The sequence below is a fragment of the Gossypium hirsutum genome, chromosome A13 (assembly GCF_007990345.1).
Source record: "Gossypium hirsutum isolate 1008001.06 chromosome A13, Gossypium_hirsutum_v2.1, whole genome shotgun sequence".
Classification (NCBI taxonomy): Eukaryota; Viridiplantae; Streptophyta; class Magnoliopsida; order Malvales; family Malvaceae; genus Gossypium; species Gossypium hirsutum.
In genome coordinates this window covers 1680631-1696633 of record NC_053436.1, presented here as the reverse complement: position 1 = coordinate 1696633, position 16003 = coordinate 1680631, and the positions used below count along the sequence as shown (strand labels likewise).

Here is a 16003-nt window from a genome sequence, read left to right as displayed (position 1 = left end):
ACATGTTAAATCTTTAACAATTTCAAAATCTAAGGTACAGGCTAGCTAGAATATGAAACAACGATCACAAAAATATAGAAATCATTTAAAACCGAGTCAAAATACATACCTAATTGAAGAATTTAGGATTGCCGAATGGAAAACCCTATTTTTTCTTATTTTTTTCTTTAATTTCTGTTAGATGATGATAATAGAGGCCTTTAATTTGTTTTTATTTTATTTAACTAATCTTTATTTAACAATTACCTTAATAACCTTTAATAAAACATTATTATTTCACATAAACTATGGACATAAATGTCCACTAACCTTTTAAATGGTTTAATTACCATTTAAGGCCATCATAGTTACAAGCCAAAACTATTTGACACCTTTAACTAATAGAACATGCATTTTACATTTTATGCGATTTAGTCCTTCTTCTCGAATTAAGCATAAAATTTCTTTACGAAACTTTCACGTAATTAATCGATCATGCTGTAAATCTTATTAAAATAATAAAATAAATATTTTGACCTCGGATTTGTGGTCCCAAAACCATTGTTACAATTTGACTTAAAACGAGCTGTTACAATATTTGAAGACTTAGAAAGCTTTGTCTCGAGACATTTCACCCTACAGAAAAAACTCTAGCTTCGATGCTTTATGCTTGGAGACAAACTGCCAAAGATACAAATAGATTTTAATCATTTCTACTCTTTCCTGACACAATGCCTAGAACTATGTATAACTCTTTCCCAACCCATAAATAGGAGGATAATGCGCTTCAGCGCACTCAAACCCATGTCAATCGAGCTAAAACTCGATGATAGGTTAATTTACTTTTTTAAATATTGGTTCCAAGTAAATTTATTTAATTATATATATTTTATTTTTTATTGATTTGTTTCAATTTTATCTGTCGAAACTTTAAGGGATGCCATGTAAGTAGGAGACGGACACCACCCCTGTAACACCCAAACCCGCCCTAGACGTTATGGCTAATCTGAAAATGTTACAAAGAAAAGTTAAAAATTTATCTTTTTCCTTAAAAACACCGTACCTCTTTATTTCTTTAAGAGACCACTTATTTTAAAAAACATGTTGTTACACTTATAAGTGGAAATTGTCGGTTGTTTACTCTTTCAATAAAACAAATAATTTGCAGCAAAAGTTTTTAGTCATTTATATATTTTGAAAATCGAGTTTGTCTTCGCAAAAAAAATATTTGGTTGCATAAAACATTTGTTTTCGTAAATCGTTTTGTCGAACGTCGTGCCAAAAATTTCAAATCAAATCCAAAAATTAAACCCAAATGTCTAGAGGTCTAAAATAACAAAACTCTAAAAAAATCAGAAAAGTTTAAACTAATTTTAAAAGCATGAAATTTATACGGAAATGTGGTCACCTCGCACCGACCCTCTTAAGTCTGAGGGTTACCTGAACAGATCAAACAAATAGAGAGTGAGTTTTGAAACTTAGCGTGTAACTCATCATAAAAATAATTTTAAATTCAATCACATGATAAAACAGATGCAAACATAAATCCCTTTTACAAAATTAGATTTTAAATGGAATCATACAGATACAGATATGCATAATCCTACCCCTATCCTCTATACACCAACTCCGACTATTCCAACACAACACGTGGGTATAAAACACTCACCTAGCCCTACACACCACATAGTGTCCATACGACACTTTTCAGAATAATCGCAGCTGTGCTGCCAGTATATTGGTGAGATATAGCCTCACAGAATACTCCCTCCACATGTCACATATCCCGCCCCATAGTCAGATACAACAACATACCACATAAATAGAATTATCAAATCCCAGATACTAGAATTATTATATCCAACATGCTCGAATAACAGATAATAGACATGCATATACAGAGCAGGTCATACATTTTGCATTATGTTACATGCATTTAGGTATTGCTTATGCTAGATACCATAGAAACAGTTTATCCAATTTCATGCTTTAAGGCTTATCTAAGCCCATACTGACCCCACGAAAGGCCTACAGTCGATCGGGATGACATGTATGACCCTAAGGAAAAATTATGAAATTTGGGCCCACATGCCCGTGTAGCCCACACGCCAAGAATGGCCTTTCCCTTGTGGTCCACACGCCCCAAATGGCCTAGGCTGTGTGTCACACACCCAACACACGGCCTACCACACACAGCTAGACACAAGGCCGTATGGCTCGATAGACCCAATTTTTGGCTTTCGCCGATCATTATTTTTCGAGTTTCTCGTTACACACTTGGTTCGTTTTCGATGCGAATACCACCACAAGACTCTGGAACCTAGAAACATCATACAAATGATCAATTCTACGTATTGAATCACTGGATTACCAAAACCCCAAACGACATATTTGAAAGTATTAGCCTTATAAATCGAAAACAATCCTTCCAGAGTTCAACTACTTATTGAACCAGATACGTCAGTCCAACCACAACTACACGGTAGAAGACAAATTTCGATCCCTTTGATTAACACCTACCCCAAAAGTTCATAACATTAACATATCCGACAACAAATCCACTATTACACAAATTTAACAAACACTTACCTACCAATCCGAACAGGGAACACAGAACCAAAACGCAGCGATTTGAACGAATGTTTTGCGAACAGAATTCAAAGGAATGAAGAAGCAATAGTTTTGCAAAGAAAGATAGAGAAAAAAAACTTCAGGAAGAAGAAGAGTTTGAGAAAAAGAATAAAAATTAAAAAAAAAACAACTCAAATAGAATCCCAACTCTCCACTATCACACTAGTCAACAAATCCTACTAAAACCGACCCACTAACTCTCATCCACTACTACAGACTTTCAATTCCACTAATCCTCTACTACACCACCGATACACACATTTAAAAGCAAAAATTATCATCATTCGCTTACACAAAGGTTCAAACATAACACTATAAGGCAAACTAACACTTTAATACTTAAACCAGCAAGCTCGTTTTGATATAAGTTAATCATAAATAAAATTTAAGTCAAACAATCAAGGATAAGGCTAGGAACAAAAATAACAAAATTTTCAAAAATAAGACTTGAAACCCAAACCTTAAGTACACACTCATATCACTTAATTAGTGAAACAGATACATATTTATCACATAATTCATAAAAACAAGATTAAATAATCCTGGTCGTTACAACCCAACGGCGCACGTTAGAGGAGTGCAGTCGTCTTAAAGGGTGGAGAAACTGAGGAAAAACGGCGGACATTTCGAAGCGCTCTGTCTCTCTTTGTGTGTCTAATTTAACACTCTTCCACCAAACGCTTCGATAACCAACCCTGTCTCTATTTCATTTCCTTTTTCCCCATTTTGCCCCCGCCCTTCATTGTCGATTCCCCCTCTCTCTCTCTTCTCTTGCAATGGAGTCCTCCGCTGCTCTCCGCTCCTTTCACTGTAACTCTCTCTCATATCTATTCTGAATAATTTTGAGTGTTCTTTTATATGTATGGATCTAGTAATTGTATTTATTTATTTATTTTGGTCATATTTTTAGTTGTAGTGTCAATTATAGTGCTTTCGACGCTGAGAACTTTGAAATTAGCTCCAAAACCTGCGGAGATCTGCTTCTTTTTTTTCTATTTACTTCTTTTAATGCTGTGAATATCAGCTGAGAATGTTAAGCTAGCTAACTATGTCAACCTAATTTCCTTCAAATAAAATTAGAGTTTCTTTTTCCTGATTATATTTGTTGAGGTTTTGGCGGAAGTTTTGTCTCTCCACACAGTCGGTAGCCCAAATGCCTGAACAGCCGTCGAGTTTACAAAGTGGCCAGGTGCAATTGAGTTAGCTAGTTCAGGTGGTACTATGCTTTCCTTTTGATGCCTGAGGTTGTAAACTCGCAGGGCTCTTGGCATAGACGAGGCACATCAACAATATTGTTTTTATAACAGTTTATTTTTGAGATCATGCTAGGTTCTTGCTCCAATAACCGATGTTCAAATAATAATTAAAAAGGGAATAAGTCTTTGAGGGGAGGTTTAGTGGAGAGCTAGTTTTCGAAGTTCTTCTCGGAATGTTGTAATTTTCATTTGGGTTTCATTATTTAGGTGGAAGTATAATACTGGGACTATCTTTTTCTTTGGTAAAAATATTAGCTCCTTTCATTGATTGCTTCTATTGTTGAACGATGAGGATTAAAGTTTAAGTATATTATAGAAATGTTTTTTTTACGAAAAGTTTAAGCTTCTTGATTGGTCAATGTCCTCCCTCAGCAATGAAAGTGGGAAGAACTAAAATAGAAAAAGTGGGTGCTGAATTTCATTCTTAAGATACGAAGTGAACTATGTATTTGTCAAACTGACAAGCAATAGCGTCAAGTGTATTTTGAACATCTTCAGTATTTGGAATGTTGTATTTCTTGTTCTTTAGAGTCTTTTAGTTGAGATACTATGTAAAATCGTGTTTCTTCTCCTGTGTATAATCTGTGGTGTGATGTCCTTGGTACAAATAACATGGTCGCTGCTGGCTTATCTGGTTCTTTGTTGGCATCCATTTATCATATAGGCTTTTGATTTCTTCACATTAGCAAAGTATGGTTGCAATATGTATGCAATTTTATGAATTTGCATTTTGCATATATGGCTTTTTTTGGCCATTGAAAGTTCATGTGCTGTTATTAAAATTTTAGATTCTGTAAGTGCTGTTTCACAAGCTTGTTGCATGCTCGAAAAGCCCAGTACATTTCATATGTCTTCTAGTTGCTGGCCAAATTCAAGAAAATCATGTGTGCCAGGCTTGATGTTTGGAGGGAAGAACAATTCTTCTACAAGACGAGCTGTAGTTTTAGCATCCTCTGCAAAGACGCCTGAAGCTACGGCAACAGCCAAGTCAAATGGTGACATTATATTGACTTCTGATTAAAATTTTATCTCATGATTCTCTTTTCTCTAAAATTTAATTAATTATAGTTTAGCTGCCACTGAATCACGACTCAGTGCTAAAACTAATCACATTTGCATTTGGGTTTATTCTTATATTCAAACTTGGCTTTTCATTATTGATGATTTATACTGATTGTCAAAAGCAAAACTATTTTTTTATTTTCTTTTAAATACCTAAATCAAGATGGATATTAAAGTAATCTATTATATAGTTACCTTAGCCTTAGCATTTGACTTGTTTTGCATGCTAAAAGTGTTAATTATGTTTGCCACAGTTCCACCGGAGAGCACCAAGAAAGGCTCATTGGAGAAGAAAAGTTCACGGAATGCAACTTTTCCAAATGGATTTGAGGTGATTACTAAATCTCCAAACTGAGTCTTTTTCATTATTGCTTGTCATTGCTCACACTTCCTTTTTGAGAATAGTTCACTCTTACTTTTTACTCCTTTCGTATTGATCTAACAAAAAGTTCTTCCTTTGGATTCTACATGGATTGATAGTTAACATTTAATTGCTTAAACTGCAGGCATTAATTCTGGAGGTGTGTGATGAAACTGAGGTCGCGGAGCTGCAAATGAAGGTTACTTCCTTTTCTCTTGTCATGTCAGATGCTTGCATGCTTCTGCTAAACTTAGTTTCATGTCTCATTAATTAACCTGAAAAGTTTGGCAAAGATATGTCTCAGTGCAGCTAGCCATCTTCAGATTTTCAGTTTGTTTTATGAATTGCATTTTCCCACAAAGTACAATATTTGTTGAATCAGTTATTTGTTTCATGGTGACAGATTGGAGACTTCGAAATGCATCTGAAGCGGAATGTTGGTGCCACAAAAGCTCCCATGTCTAACATTTCACCTACAACAGCCCCATCAATCCCAACTGAACCAATGAATGAAGCAGCTGCTGCTACCCCACCTCCATCCCCACCTAAACCCTCTCCTGAGAAGCCTTCTCCATTTAAAAGCTCTGCCTTTGGGAAGTCATCCAAGTTAGCTGCCTTGGAGGCTTCTGGATCTAGCAACTATATTCTAGTACCTTCTCCCGTTGTATGTGCTGTTTATGAAGAGCTACGGTTATGTTGTATCCTATATCCCTTTGAAAATCGTTTTTAAGTTGCATCACTTTACTGCAGGTTGGTTTATTCCAAAGAGGTAGAACAGTCAAGGGAAAAAGGCAACCTCCTATCTGTAAGGAGGTATTATTTCAGTGTCAATTGGGCATTCTGACCTAAAACATTTCAAACATTCTTTGATTACAGATAATGCTGATGTTGTAGATTTCTTACTATCATGACCTTGTATCTTCACTTGGCTTTTCTTGATCCTCGTAAGTGATAAATACTTGCAGGGTGATTTGATCAAAGAAGGACAAGTGATAGGATTCTTGAATCAATTTGGTTTTGAACTTCCTGTTAAGGTGAATTCAATTTATCTCCACTTGTTAGTGTTATATATATATACACATTAAGTAGGTGTTCACTGGTTTGTGTTTTGTATTTGTTAAAACAGTCTGATATGGCTGGAACAGTCTTAAAGATCCTCTTCGAAGATGGAGGTATAATTTTATCTGTGCATTTCATATTTATTTCGGTTTAAATGTCTAAAACATCTTTGTATGGCAATGCCACATGCATAATTACTGGAGAATAGATTAAAGTTGATTTGCATTTAACTGTTGCCTTTGTTTCAACTGTGTTGAACAGATGCCGTTGGTTACGGAGATCCACTCTTCGCAGTTTTGCCATCATTTCATGGCATCGACTAATCTCTTTCTCCTACCTATAATACTTTTGCAGAGACAATGTCACAAAGTCCTTGGGTATGCATTTTGTTTTCTCACATCATTTTGTGGTTTTACTTATGGAGTGCCCCGAGCACGTGTAGTTGGTTATCTGTACTCAATGTTACTAGTCTATTGAATTCCCAGGATTACCATAGAACAATATATAAGCATACTATAGATTGAAGAGAGGTTTATCAATTGTATAACCTATATTCTTTTGTGTAATAAGCTTTTAGACTTTTGTTGCTTTGAGTTTTACATAATGGGCTATGACATGTTATTGAAATACTACAGAAGACTAGTTCCACCAAGACCGTGGTGTAACAGATTATGGGCAATATTATCCCTAGCAAGCACAGCATTAGAATATCTCAAGTTATTTTCAGCTATCATCTCATCATCAAATATCTCAAACTGTAATTCGGGGTCCATCTCTTCATTGTTCATCTCACAAATATTATGCAAAGCACAGCAAGCTCCAAGCACTATTGGCAACTCTTGAAGCTTCACCTCAGTTCTCCTTTGTAAGCAAGACCACCTCCCTTTTAATCTAGCAAATGCTTCTTTAGCAACATTTTGAACCGCACCCATTTTTTCATTGAAACCATGTTGAGCCCAAGTCAAATTTTGATGTGTATAAGGGGCCAAAACCCAATCCATTAAAGGATACCCAGAATTCCCAACAATCCAAACATCCTTCAAACCCTTTTGGAACAAAGCAGACTTCTCTAATACTTGATCATCAGGCATTGAACCAGGCCATCCAATACAAACATCTGTGAAAATCCCTTTTTGATCAACCACTCCTTGTACTGTAATTGAATAAGAAGGCTTCTGGTTCCTTTCTGTATGTTTTCTATTGAAATAAGCTGCTACATTAACTTTAGGTGCTATAATTGGTACATGAGTTGTATACAATGAACCTCCTATATTTGGTACCCCCGATATCAACTCAAATTCTTCATTAATTTCTTTCATTTTCTTCTCATCAGGCCACTGAAGAAACTTGGGCATCAAGACATTGTTTATCGCTGAACATACCTCTAATACCAGCTTATGACAAGTTGAAATCCCAAGTCCAAATCGTTTTGAAACAAGCCTAAGTGGCTCCCCTGTTGCCAACCTCCATATACAAACAGCTACTCGTTGTCGAACAGGTATTGCATCTCTCAGCATAGTATTCTTCTTCATCACCACCGGCTCTAATTCCCTGCATATTAACCCGAACGTCGATTTACTCATCCGAAAGGCCTTTCGGAACTCTTCCTCCGGGAAATCTTGATGGTTACAACGATCCCACCAATCCTTTGATCGATCTTTCACCCATAACCTCCTTTTTTGAAACCCCGCCACTGCCACCTCCGCCTTCGTTGTCGTGTCATTCCCTGAAGTCGTTGCAACAGTAGCAGCCAAAGCAGACACAGATTTCCAAGATGGTTTCACAGTTTCAGAGTAATGTTGTTGAAGCTGATCGTAAAACTCATTCATCGCTTGAACTTTTCTTTTGTGATTGGATTCAAACAAAGCTTTCTCTTGTTGGGATTCACTCATCCACTCTGCTTCTTCTTGCTTAGCTTCTTCTTCTAATAACAACAAAGAATCTAGTATATCACCATATCCACTTGATACGGGGTTGCGCGCGGACCAAGATCGAGTTGCCAAGTCACGAGAAACTCCTACGAAAACCCTAAACAATTAGATCTGAAATGAAACAGAAAATTAAAAGATTAGATTTTTGAATTTTCAGATCTGAAATAAAATCTCCAAATCAGCAAAGAATCAAATTGAGAATAGAAATAAGTGTTAGGGTTCTTGAAACCCTCAAGGAGATTGTGATTCTGCCCAATTGAACACCAAGATAGTTTTCCCCAAATTTTGACAATCTAATTTCACCCAAAAAGAGTATGGAAAAACCCTAGAAGTTGGGGATTTTTGGGCTGATTCCTTAAGATAGAAAAAGGCTGAAAACACAATAAGAACAGAAAATAGATTAGATAATGATTCAGCACAAGTAGAAATAAAGAAAGAATTGACAGTAAGAAATTAAAAGATAAGTCCTAAGAAGCCTTGAAATCTCGAAAGATCTCACAACTCCCTTCAAACGGCTCTAATCTCCCCTCCAAAGAATATCAATGGCAAGAAGAAGGTTGAAGATGGCTTCCACAATCACAAGATTGTTAAAACAACTTCTAAAGAAAACTCAAGAGAGAAATCTTGGAGAAAACTCAAAGAAAATTCTGCTCTCAACAAATCTGAAATTTTAATAATAATGATAAGTGTTTTACAAGGTGGACAGCCATGCCTTTAAATAGGCCTTATAACTAGTCCTAATCTAATTAGAAAACTAAAATAAAAAAAACTCCTAATTATTTTAATATGGAAATTCGGTCAAAGGTCATTTTATCTGGGACTCTTAGACTGAATATTGACATAAAAATTTAAACTAAGTAAATAAATAAATAAAAATAAAAATAAAACTTTACAACTTGGGCCACTTTGACAATTTGGCCTGATTTTCAACTAAGTATGGATGGATTTCTTGATTGGGCTGAGAATTTGCTTATTGGGCCTCGCCTTCAAGAATTTGGGCTTTTGTGACTCGTATCATTCCCCCCTTCCTCAAAAAGATTCGTCCTCGAATCTGAAAAATCAAATGAACTCGACTTTCCTCTATCGAACGGGACTAATGGCAATTGAGTCCACTGAAAAGAATAGCCATAAGATAGTAAATAGCAACGGAAACAAGCTTGTAGTCCAATCATAAGCATAACAGAACAGGTATAACGCATGTGAATGGACAGATTCAAATTACCATGCAAACAATCTAATTTACTCACCACTGCCTCGTCAAATATTTGAAACAAAGATGGACATGTTTTAAGGCATTCAGTCGTCTCACATTGTTCCCACAAACCATGAATAAATTGCGAGTAATAAATCAAATGGTAAACATAATCGTCACAAGTAGGTATTTGAAAAGATTCACATGGTTCACAGAGTTGCATAATCATACCATGCATTAATCGACGGTCTATAGATTCACTCACACATGCATTATCAAAAACAAGAATCTTTTTATCAACCATCAAAACAGATAGATCATCAATAAATAAAATAGGACAGTCAAGCACGTTTCGATCTAAGTGTTCATCAACACGATCTTTATCACTATCCGAGGAGTACAAAAGTGTTTCAAAGGTTTCAAGCATCTTACCTCGATAAGCAGAAGAATAAGGGTCGATTTTACCTTTTTCATTTAAAACAAACCTTCGCTCATCGGGGGCATAGTGTAGTTGAATCTCCGTTGTTGAGTTAACCTTTGTCAAATGGAACTCAAACTTCATGTACAACCACATAAACTGTTTAAGGCACGAATATAAATTGAAAACAAATTTGGAAAATTTCGTTACCTTATTCTCCAAAACAGATTTGGACAAATTCGAGGATTTTACACAAGGTAAATCAAGAGAATAACAAATCACGCTTCTTTTCGTAATGACTTTATCAACCACAATCGAAGAGTAACAATTAATCGGATCAAAATGAGGGGATCTTTTAAGAACTAAGTCACCAAAAGTTTTATTAATAATTTTCAAATCTGCACTGGACTCGGTTTCTAAAATTTCCTTACCTCGCTTACCTTCGGGATCATGTAGTGTGATTTCATCTTTGCCTAAGTTGATCGTATGAAAGCGTCTTTCATTTGAGAGGTATTGAAGTTGAAAGTTATCTTTCGATCTTTCAGGAACCTGAAAAGTAGCAACACAAGAAAAATTCATATCTTGGTTAGTGGAAACATTCCTCACTAGCCTTTCCTCGTCATTTTCTTTTGTTTCTTTTTCTAACTCATTTTCTCTTCTTTCTTCAACTTCTTTTTCAAATTTCTTTTCTGTTTCACATTCCTTTTCACTCTCAATCTCTTTTTGCTCTTTTTCATTGTCTTTTTCTTTTTCCTCACTCGTTTTAACAGAATTTCTCAGTTTGATTTGGTCCTCATGGACTTGTTCCGGAGTGAGCGGCACTAAGGTAAGTTTCTTTCCTTGATGCTTGAAAGAATACCTATTGGTACGACCATCGTGAGTGACTTTTCGATCCAGTTGCCATGGTTCTCCTAGCAATAAATGGCAGGCTTGAATAGGTACTACGTCGCACACGACTTCGTCTTGATATTTACCGATAGAAAAGGCAATGCGCACTTGTTGAGTGACCTTAAATTGGCTTTCGTTGCTAAGCCCTTGTAGTTGATAAGGTCGTGGATGCTTGGTAGTGGTTAAGCAAAGCTTTTCCACCATCGTCGTGCTGGCTACGTTCGAGCAACTTTCACCATCAATAATAACTCTACAAAGCTTACCTTGTACATGGCAGCGAGTATGAAAGAGATGTTCTCGTTGCTGCTCGCTCTTTGGTTTTGTCAAAGAGGGTTGTCCACGATCATGAAGATCATAATCAGTTCTAGGGACACGCCGAGGAGCGCGCCTATGAGCAGGAGGCTGGTTATCCACATCGTCTTTAATTTGATCTCGATATTGAGGCTCTTGATTCAACCGCACCTCATTGATAGTAGCAGTCAACGCTCGAAGTGCAGCAGCCTGTTCGTCCAACTGTTGTTGGAATTTTTTAAATATGTCACTAGTATTATCACCTGTAGACATTTTTTTTAAAACCTGCAAAACACTCAACACTCAAAAATAAAAGTTATCAAACCTCACCGTTAATCACTCAAAAAGAAAAAATCAAATTCTCAATGAGGTCGAATTCAATCTTGTGAGTTCTTTATCAGAGTTTATATCAACCAATTAGAGAGTGTGAACCAAACTACCAAAGAATCCTAATTTGCACTAGGATGCCAAAAACTGACGAGACACCAATTGATTCGTGTTGCACCGAGGAAGAAGTTGTGCACACGTTTAAATCCTACTAACACAAGAAACAAGAAGGTGTTAGATAACGTAAAGGAAGAATAAAGGTAAACAAATGAAAACCTACAGCTAAGAATCAATAAAAATTGCTGAAAACAGAAAACCCGAAAAACTGCGGAGTAACTTGACAACTTCGTTCGAGGTGTTCCCGATCTCCAAAATCACAAAATTAAATCTGAAATGTCTTCAAATATTGAATTTTTGATCTGGAAAATTTGGGCACCAAATTCAACCCACTGAATATTTTTTTAATTTTTTATTGGATTTCGTCTTTTTTCAATTTTTTGAATTTTTCGACTTATTTTTTTGCGGGAAATATTTTTGTATATTCAATAACAGTGCCAAAAATATGTATGTAAAATTTCAGATCAATCAGAAAACGTTTACCCACTCAAATGAATTTTTTTCGAAAATTTTTCTCGGTAAAACTGTTGTTTGTAATTTAAAAAATAGAGATCAGTTTAGAAATCAACCAAGAACACCCAAAATGCCCAAAATCTGATACCAAATGATACGGGGTTGCGCGCGGACCAAGATCGAGTTGCCAAGTCACGAGAAACTCCTACGAAAACCCTAAACAATTAGATCTGAAACGAAACAGAAAATTAAAAGATTAGATTTTTGAATTTTCAGATCTGAAATAAAATCTCCAAATCAGCAAAGAATCAAATTGAGAATAGAAATAAATGTTAGGGTTCTTGAAACCCTCAAGGAAATTGTGATTCTGCCCAATTGAACACCAAGATAGTTTTCCCCAAATTTCGACAATCTAATTTCACCCAAAAAGAGTATGGAAAAACCCTAGAAATTGGGGATTTTTGGGCTGATTCCTTAAGATAGAAAAAGGCTGAAAACACAATAAGAACAGAAAATAGATTAGATAATGATTCAGCACAAGTAGAAATAAAGAAAGAATTGACAGTAAGAAATTAAAAGATAAGTCCTAAGAAGCCTTGAAATCTCGAAAGATCTCACAACTCCCTTCAAACGGCTCTAATCTCCCCTCCAAAGAATATCAATGGCAAGAAGAAGGTTGAAGATGGCTCCCACAATCACAAGATTGTTAAAACAACTTCTAAAGAAAACTCAAGAGAGAAATCTTGGAGAAAACTCAAAGAAAATTCTGCTCTCAACAAATCTGAAATTTTAATAATAATGATAAGTGTTTTACAAGGTGGACAGCCATGCCTTTAAATAGGCCTTATAACTAGTCCTAATCTAATTAGAAAACTAAAATAAAAAAACTCCTAATTATTTTAATATGGAAATTCGGTCAAAGGTCATTTTATCTGGGACTCTTAGACTGAATATTGACATAAAAATTTAAACTAAGTAAATAAATAAATAAAAATAAAAATAAAACTTTACAACTTGGGCCACTTTGACAATTTGGCCTGATTTTCAACTAAGTATGGATGGATTTCTTGATTGGGCTGAGAATTTGCTTATTGGGCCTCGCCTTCAAGAATTTGGGCTTTTGTGACTCGTATCACCACTCTTCTTCAATCCTTCTTCATTGATACACCCATTGCCAAAGCCACCCTTGGAATTGTCTTTCTTCTTGCGCCTTTTGTTGAACCCGTTATCAAGGTCTTGGAACCAGGGGTTAGTACTAATACTACAAAAAATCTTCGAGACTAAGAAATGAGAAAGAAGAAATGTCCATATTTGGAGGATGGGAACAAAGGGTATTGGAGTTAGGCATATATATATACATGGAACCAAATAAGACATATAAAAGGATGAAGGTCAGCGGGTAAAGGAAGCGCGTGGGGGTGGGCGGTGTGAACACTGTGGTTTTGACGGTGATCTGACTTTCCTGGGTTTTAGTTTTGATGGGAATTTAACGCGGTTGAAGGCTGTGTGAGATTGAGAAGAATATTATTTTTTATTTAAAGTATTTTTAAAGTGAAAAAGGGAAAGTTGGATAGAAGTTTCATTAAGCTTAGGATAGCTTGATTTATGAGTTTTTTACCTATATAACATAAAATAATAATAAAAATACCAAAATGGTACTAAGGTCAAATTATTGACGGAAATGGTATGGATAGGGTGGTGCCGCCTGTGGCAATGGCGTGACCACCCTGCCAGCTGATATCTACAGTAAAAAAAACTGAAAAAAAAGGCTGAATTTGAAAAAAAAAGCTGAATCTGAAAAAAAAAGCTGGAACTGGTGGTGTGCCTTCCACAGGCGGCACTGGTGGTGTGCCTGCCACAAGCGGCACTGGCATCATGCACAGCCCTTTTGTTTTTTCTGTGTTTGGGACCATATATTATGGTCCTCAACTTTATTTCGGGATGAAGAAAAGAAAGAGGGAGAAGAAGAAAAGAAAGAAGAGAAGAAGAAGAAGAAGGAGAAGGAGTCGGCTGGTGAGGGAAAGAAAAAAGAAAAAAAGGAGAAGAAGAGGGAGGGAAGGAAGGGGTTTAAATAGGGGATTAGGGGTGTGGGTGCCACCTCTGCCATGTCACCAACTGGTGCCGCTCTGGCAGAGGCTTCACAAGTGTCGCTTCTGACAGAGACTTGACCAGTGAGTATTTTAATTTTTTTAAAATTTTTTTTTAGATTCAACTTTTTTTTTCCAGTTATTTCAGCTTTTTTTTACTGCAGATGTCAGATGGCAGGGTGGTCACGCCACTGTCATGGGCGGCACCACCCTGCCCATACCATTGCCGTAAAAAATTTGGCCTTAGTACCGTTTTGGTATTTTTTTAATTATTTTATATTATATAGGTAAAAAACCCCTTGATTTATAGATAGGGGAAGGTTAGAGGGAAGTGGCTGAAAAAGGTAAAAGTATATATTTAACTATTGATTCGCGAATTATCTAGTCTCTTATTTCATATTGATATCTCGATCCAATCAGTCCGTTAAATAGGTTCAATGTGATTTTAAAAACAATAGTTTAAATTAATTGAACGTTTAGGATTCTTGTCAAATTTAAATTTATAAATCTATTTTAAATTTGAATAGTATTATTAAAATTAATTAAATTATCCGAATTTGTTACATACAAAATTTAAGTGAATCTGATTATTTATTATCTAAATTCACATACATTTCTTGAATAATTGTTATATGAGAGTTAATATTTGCATCAATTATGGATAGTAATCAAAGTATCTAAACTTGAATTTTTTTTGAATATGCAATATCCAAATCTATAAAAAATAATTAAAATTTGCAAATATCCGAATATACACTATTCATTGAGATCCCTAATATTAATTTGTCATGTATTTTCTATTTTTAATCATATTTAGAATATTTTATATTTATATTGCAATTCCTAAGTGACACCTAATGAAATAAGAATAACAAGGCAAAATGATTGGATTTTTGTTCTACGCTTATTTTTTTTTATCTTCATTTGAGTGTCCTTGATCCATAATTCTTTCGTTGATTTTTGAGAGTTTCTAACTGTTGGGAAAATTGATTTTGCGTATTTAAAATAATATGTAGGTTTATGTCTTTGACATAGAAGGGATTTCTCGAGCACATCAAGGTAAAAATATGAATGTTAGAGTAGGGTGTCTTAAGACAACATGAATGATGTTTCGAGAGATCATGAACATATCTCAAGACTTAGAAAGTTTTGTCTCGAGAAATTTCACCCCTAAAGCAAAACTTTAGCTTTGATGCTTTATGCCTGGAGACAAGCTCTCAAAGATACAAATAGATTTTGATCATTTCTACTCTTTTTAGACACAATGCTTAGAATTATGTATAACCCTTCCCCAACCCATAAATAGGAGGATAATGCGCTTCAGCACACTCGAACCCATGTCAATCGAGCTAAGACTCAATGACAACTTAATTTACTTTTTTAAATATTGGTTCCAAGTAAATTTATTTAATTATATATTTTTTTATTTTTATTGATTTGATTCAATTTTATCTGTCAAAACTTTAAAGGGTGCCATGTAAGTAGGAGGTAGCCACCACCCCTGTAACACCCCAAACCCAGCCTAGATGTTATGGCTGAATCTGAAAATATTACGAAGAAAAGTTAAAATTCCATATTTTTCTTTAAAAACATCGTACCTTTTTATTTCTTTAAGAGACCACTTATTTTTAAAAACATGTTGTTACACTCATAAGAGGAAACCATCGGTTGTTTACTCTTTCAATACAACAGATAATTTGCAGTGAAAGTTTTTAGTCGTTTATATATTTTGAAAACCAAATTTGTGTCCGCAAAAAAAAATGTTTGGTTACATAAAACATTTGTTTTCGTAAATCGTTTTGTCAAACGTTGTGCAAGAAATTTCAAATCAAATCCAAATCCAAAAATTAAACCCAAATGTCTAGAGATTCAAAATTACAAAACTCTAAAAAAAATCAGAAAAGTTTAAACTAATTTTAAAAGCATGAAATTTATACGGAAATGTGGTTAC

General features: G+C 35.2%; 2 protein-coding genes across 3 annotated transcripts; one reads left to right on the top strand and one right to left on the bottom strand.

The window, feature by feature from the left end:
- The first annotated feature begins 3002 nt into the window (after window positions 1-3002).
- LOC107936078 (biotin carboxyl carrier protein of acetyl-CoA carboxylase 2, chloroplastic) lies at window positions 3003-6947 on the top strand. Of its 2 annotated transcripts, none has more exons than XM_016868728.2 (9): window positions 3003-3420; window positions 4655-4861; window positions 5183-5259; window positions 5435-5488; window positions 5693-5953; window positions 6040-6102; window positions 6255-6323; window positions 6416-6461; window positions 6610-6947. In XM_016868728.2, exons 1-9 carry the CDS (start codon window positions 3387-3389, stop codon window positions 6669-6671), a joined length of 873 nt encoding a protein of 290 aa, XP_016724217.2. In that variant the 5' UTR covers window positions 3003-3386; the 3' UTR covers window positions 6672-6947. The 2 variants fall into 2 exon arrangements, with proteins under 2 accessions (XP_016724217.2, XP_016724218.2); XM_016868729.2 differs by having other exon boundaries at window positions 3108-3420; window positions 4760-4861.
- Window positions 6948-6977: 30 nt separating this feature from the next.
- LOC107933264 (protein ALP1-like) lies at window positions 6978-8375 on the bottom strand (the record flags this gene model as incomplete). The annotated part of the gene is made up of 1 exon (XM_016865439.2): window positions 6978-8375. A coding segment is annotated over one exon (1398 nt), but the record flags the coding sequence as incomplete, so codon positions are not given.
- Window positions 8376-16003: the final 7628 nt, after the last annotated feature.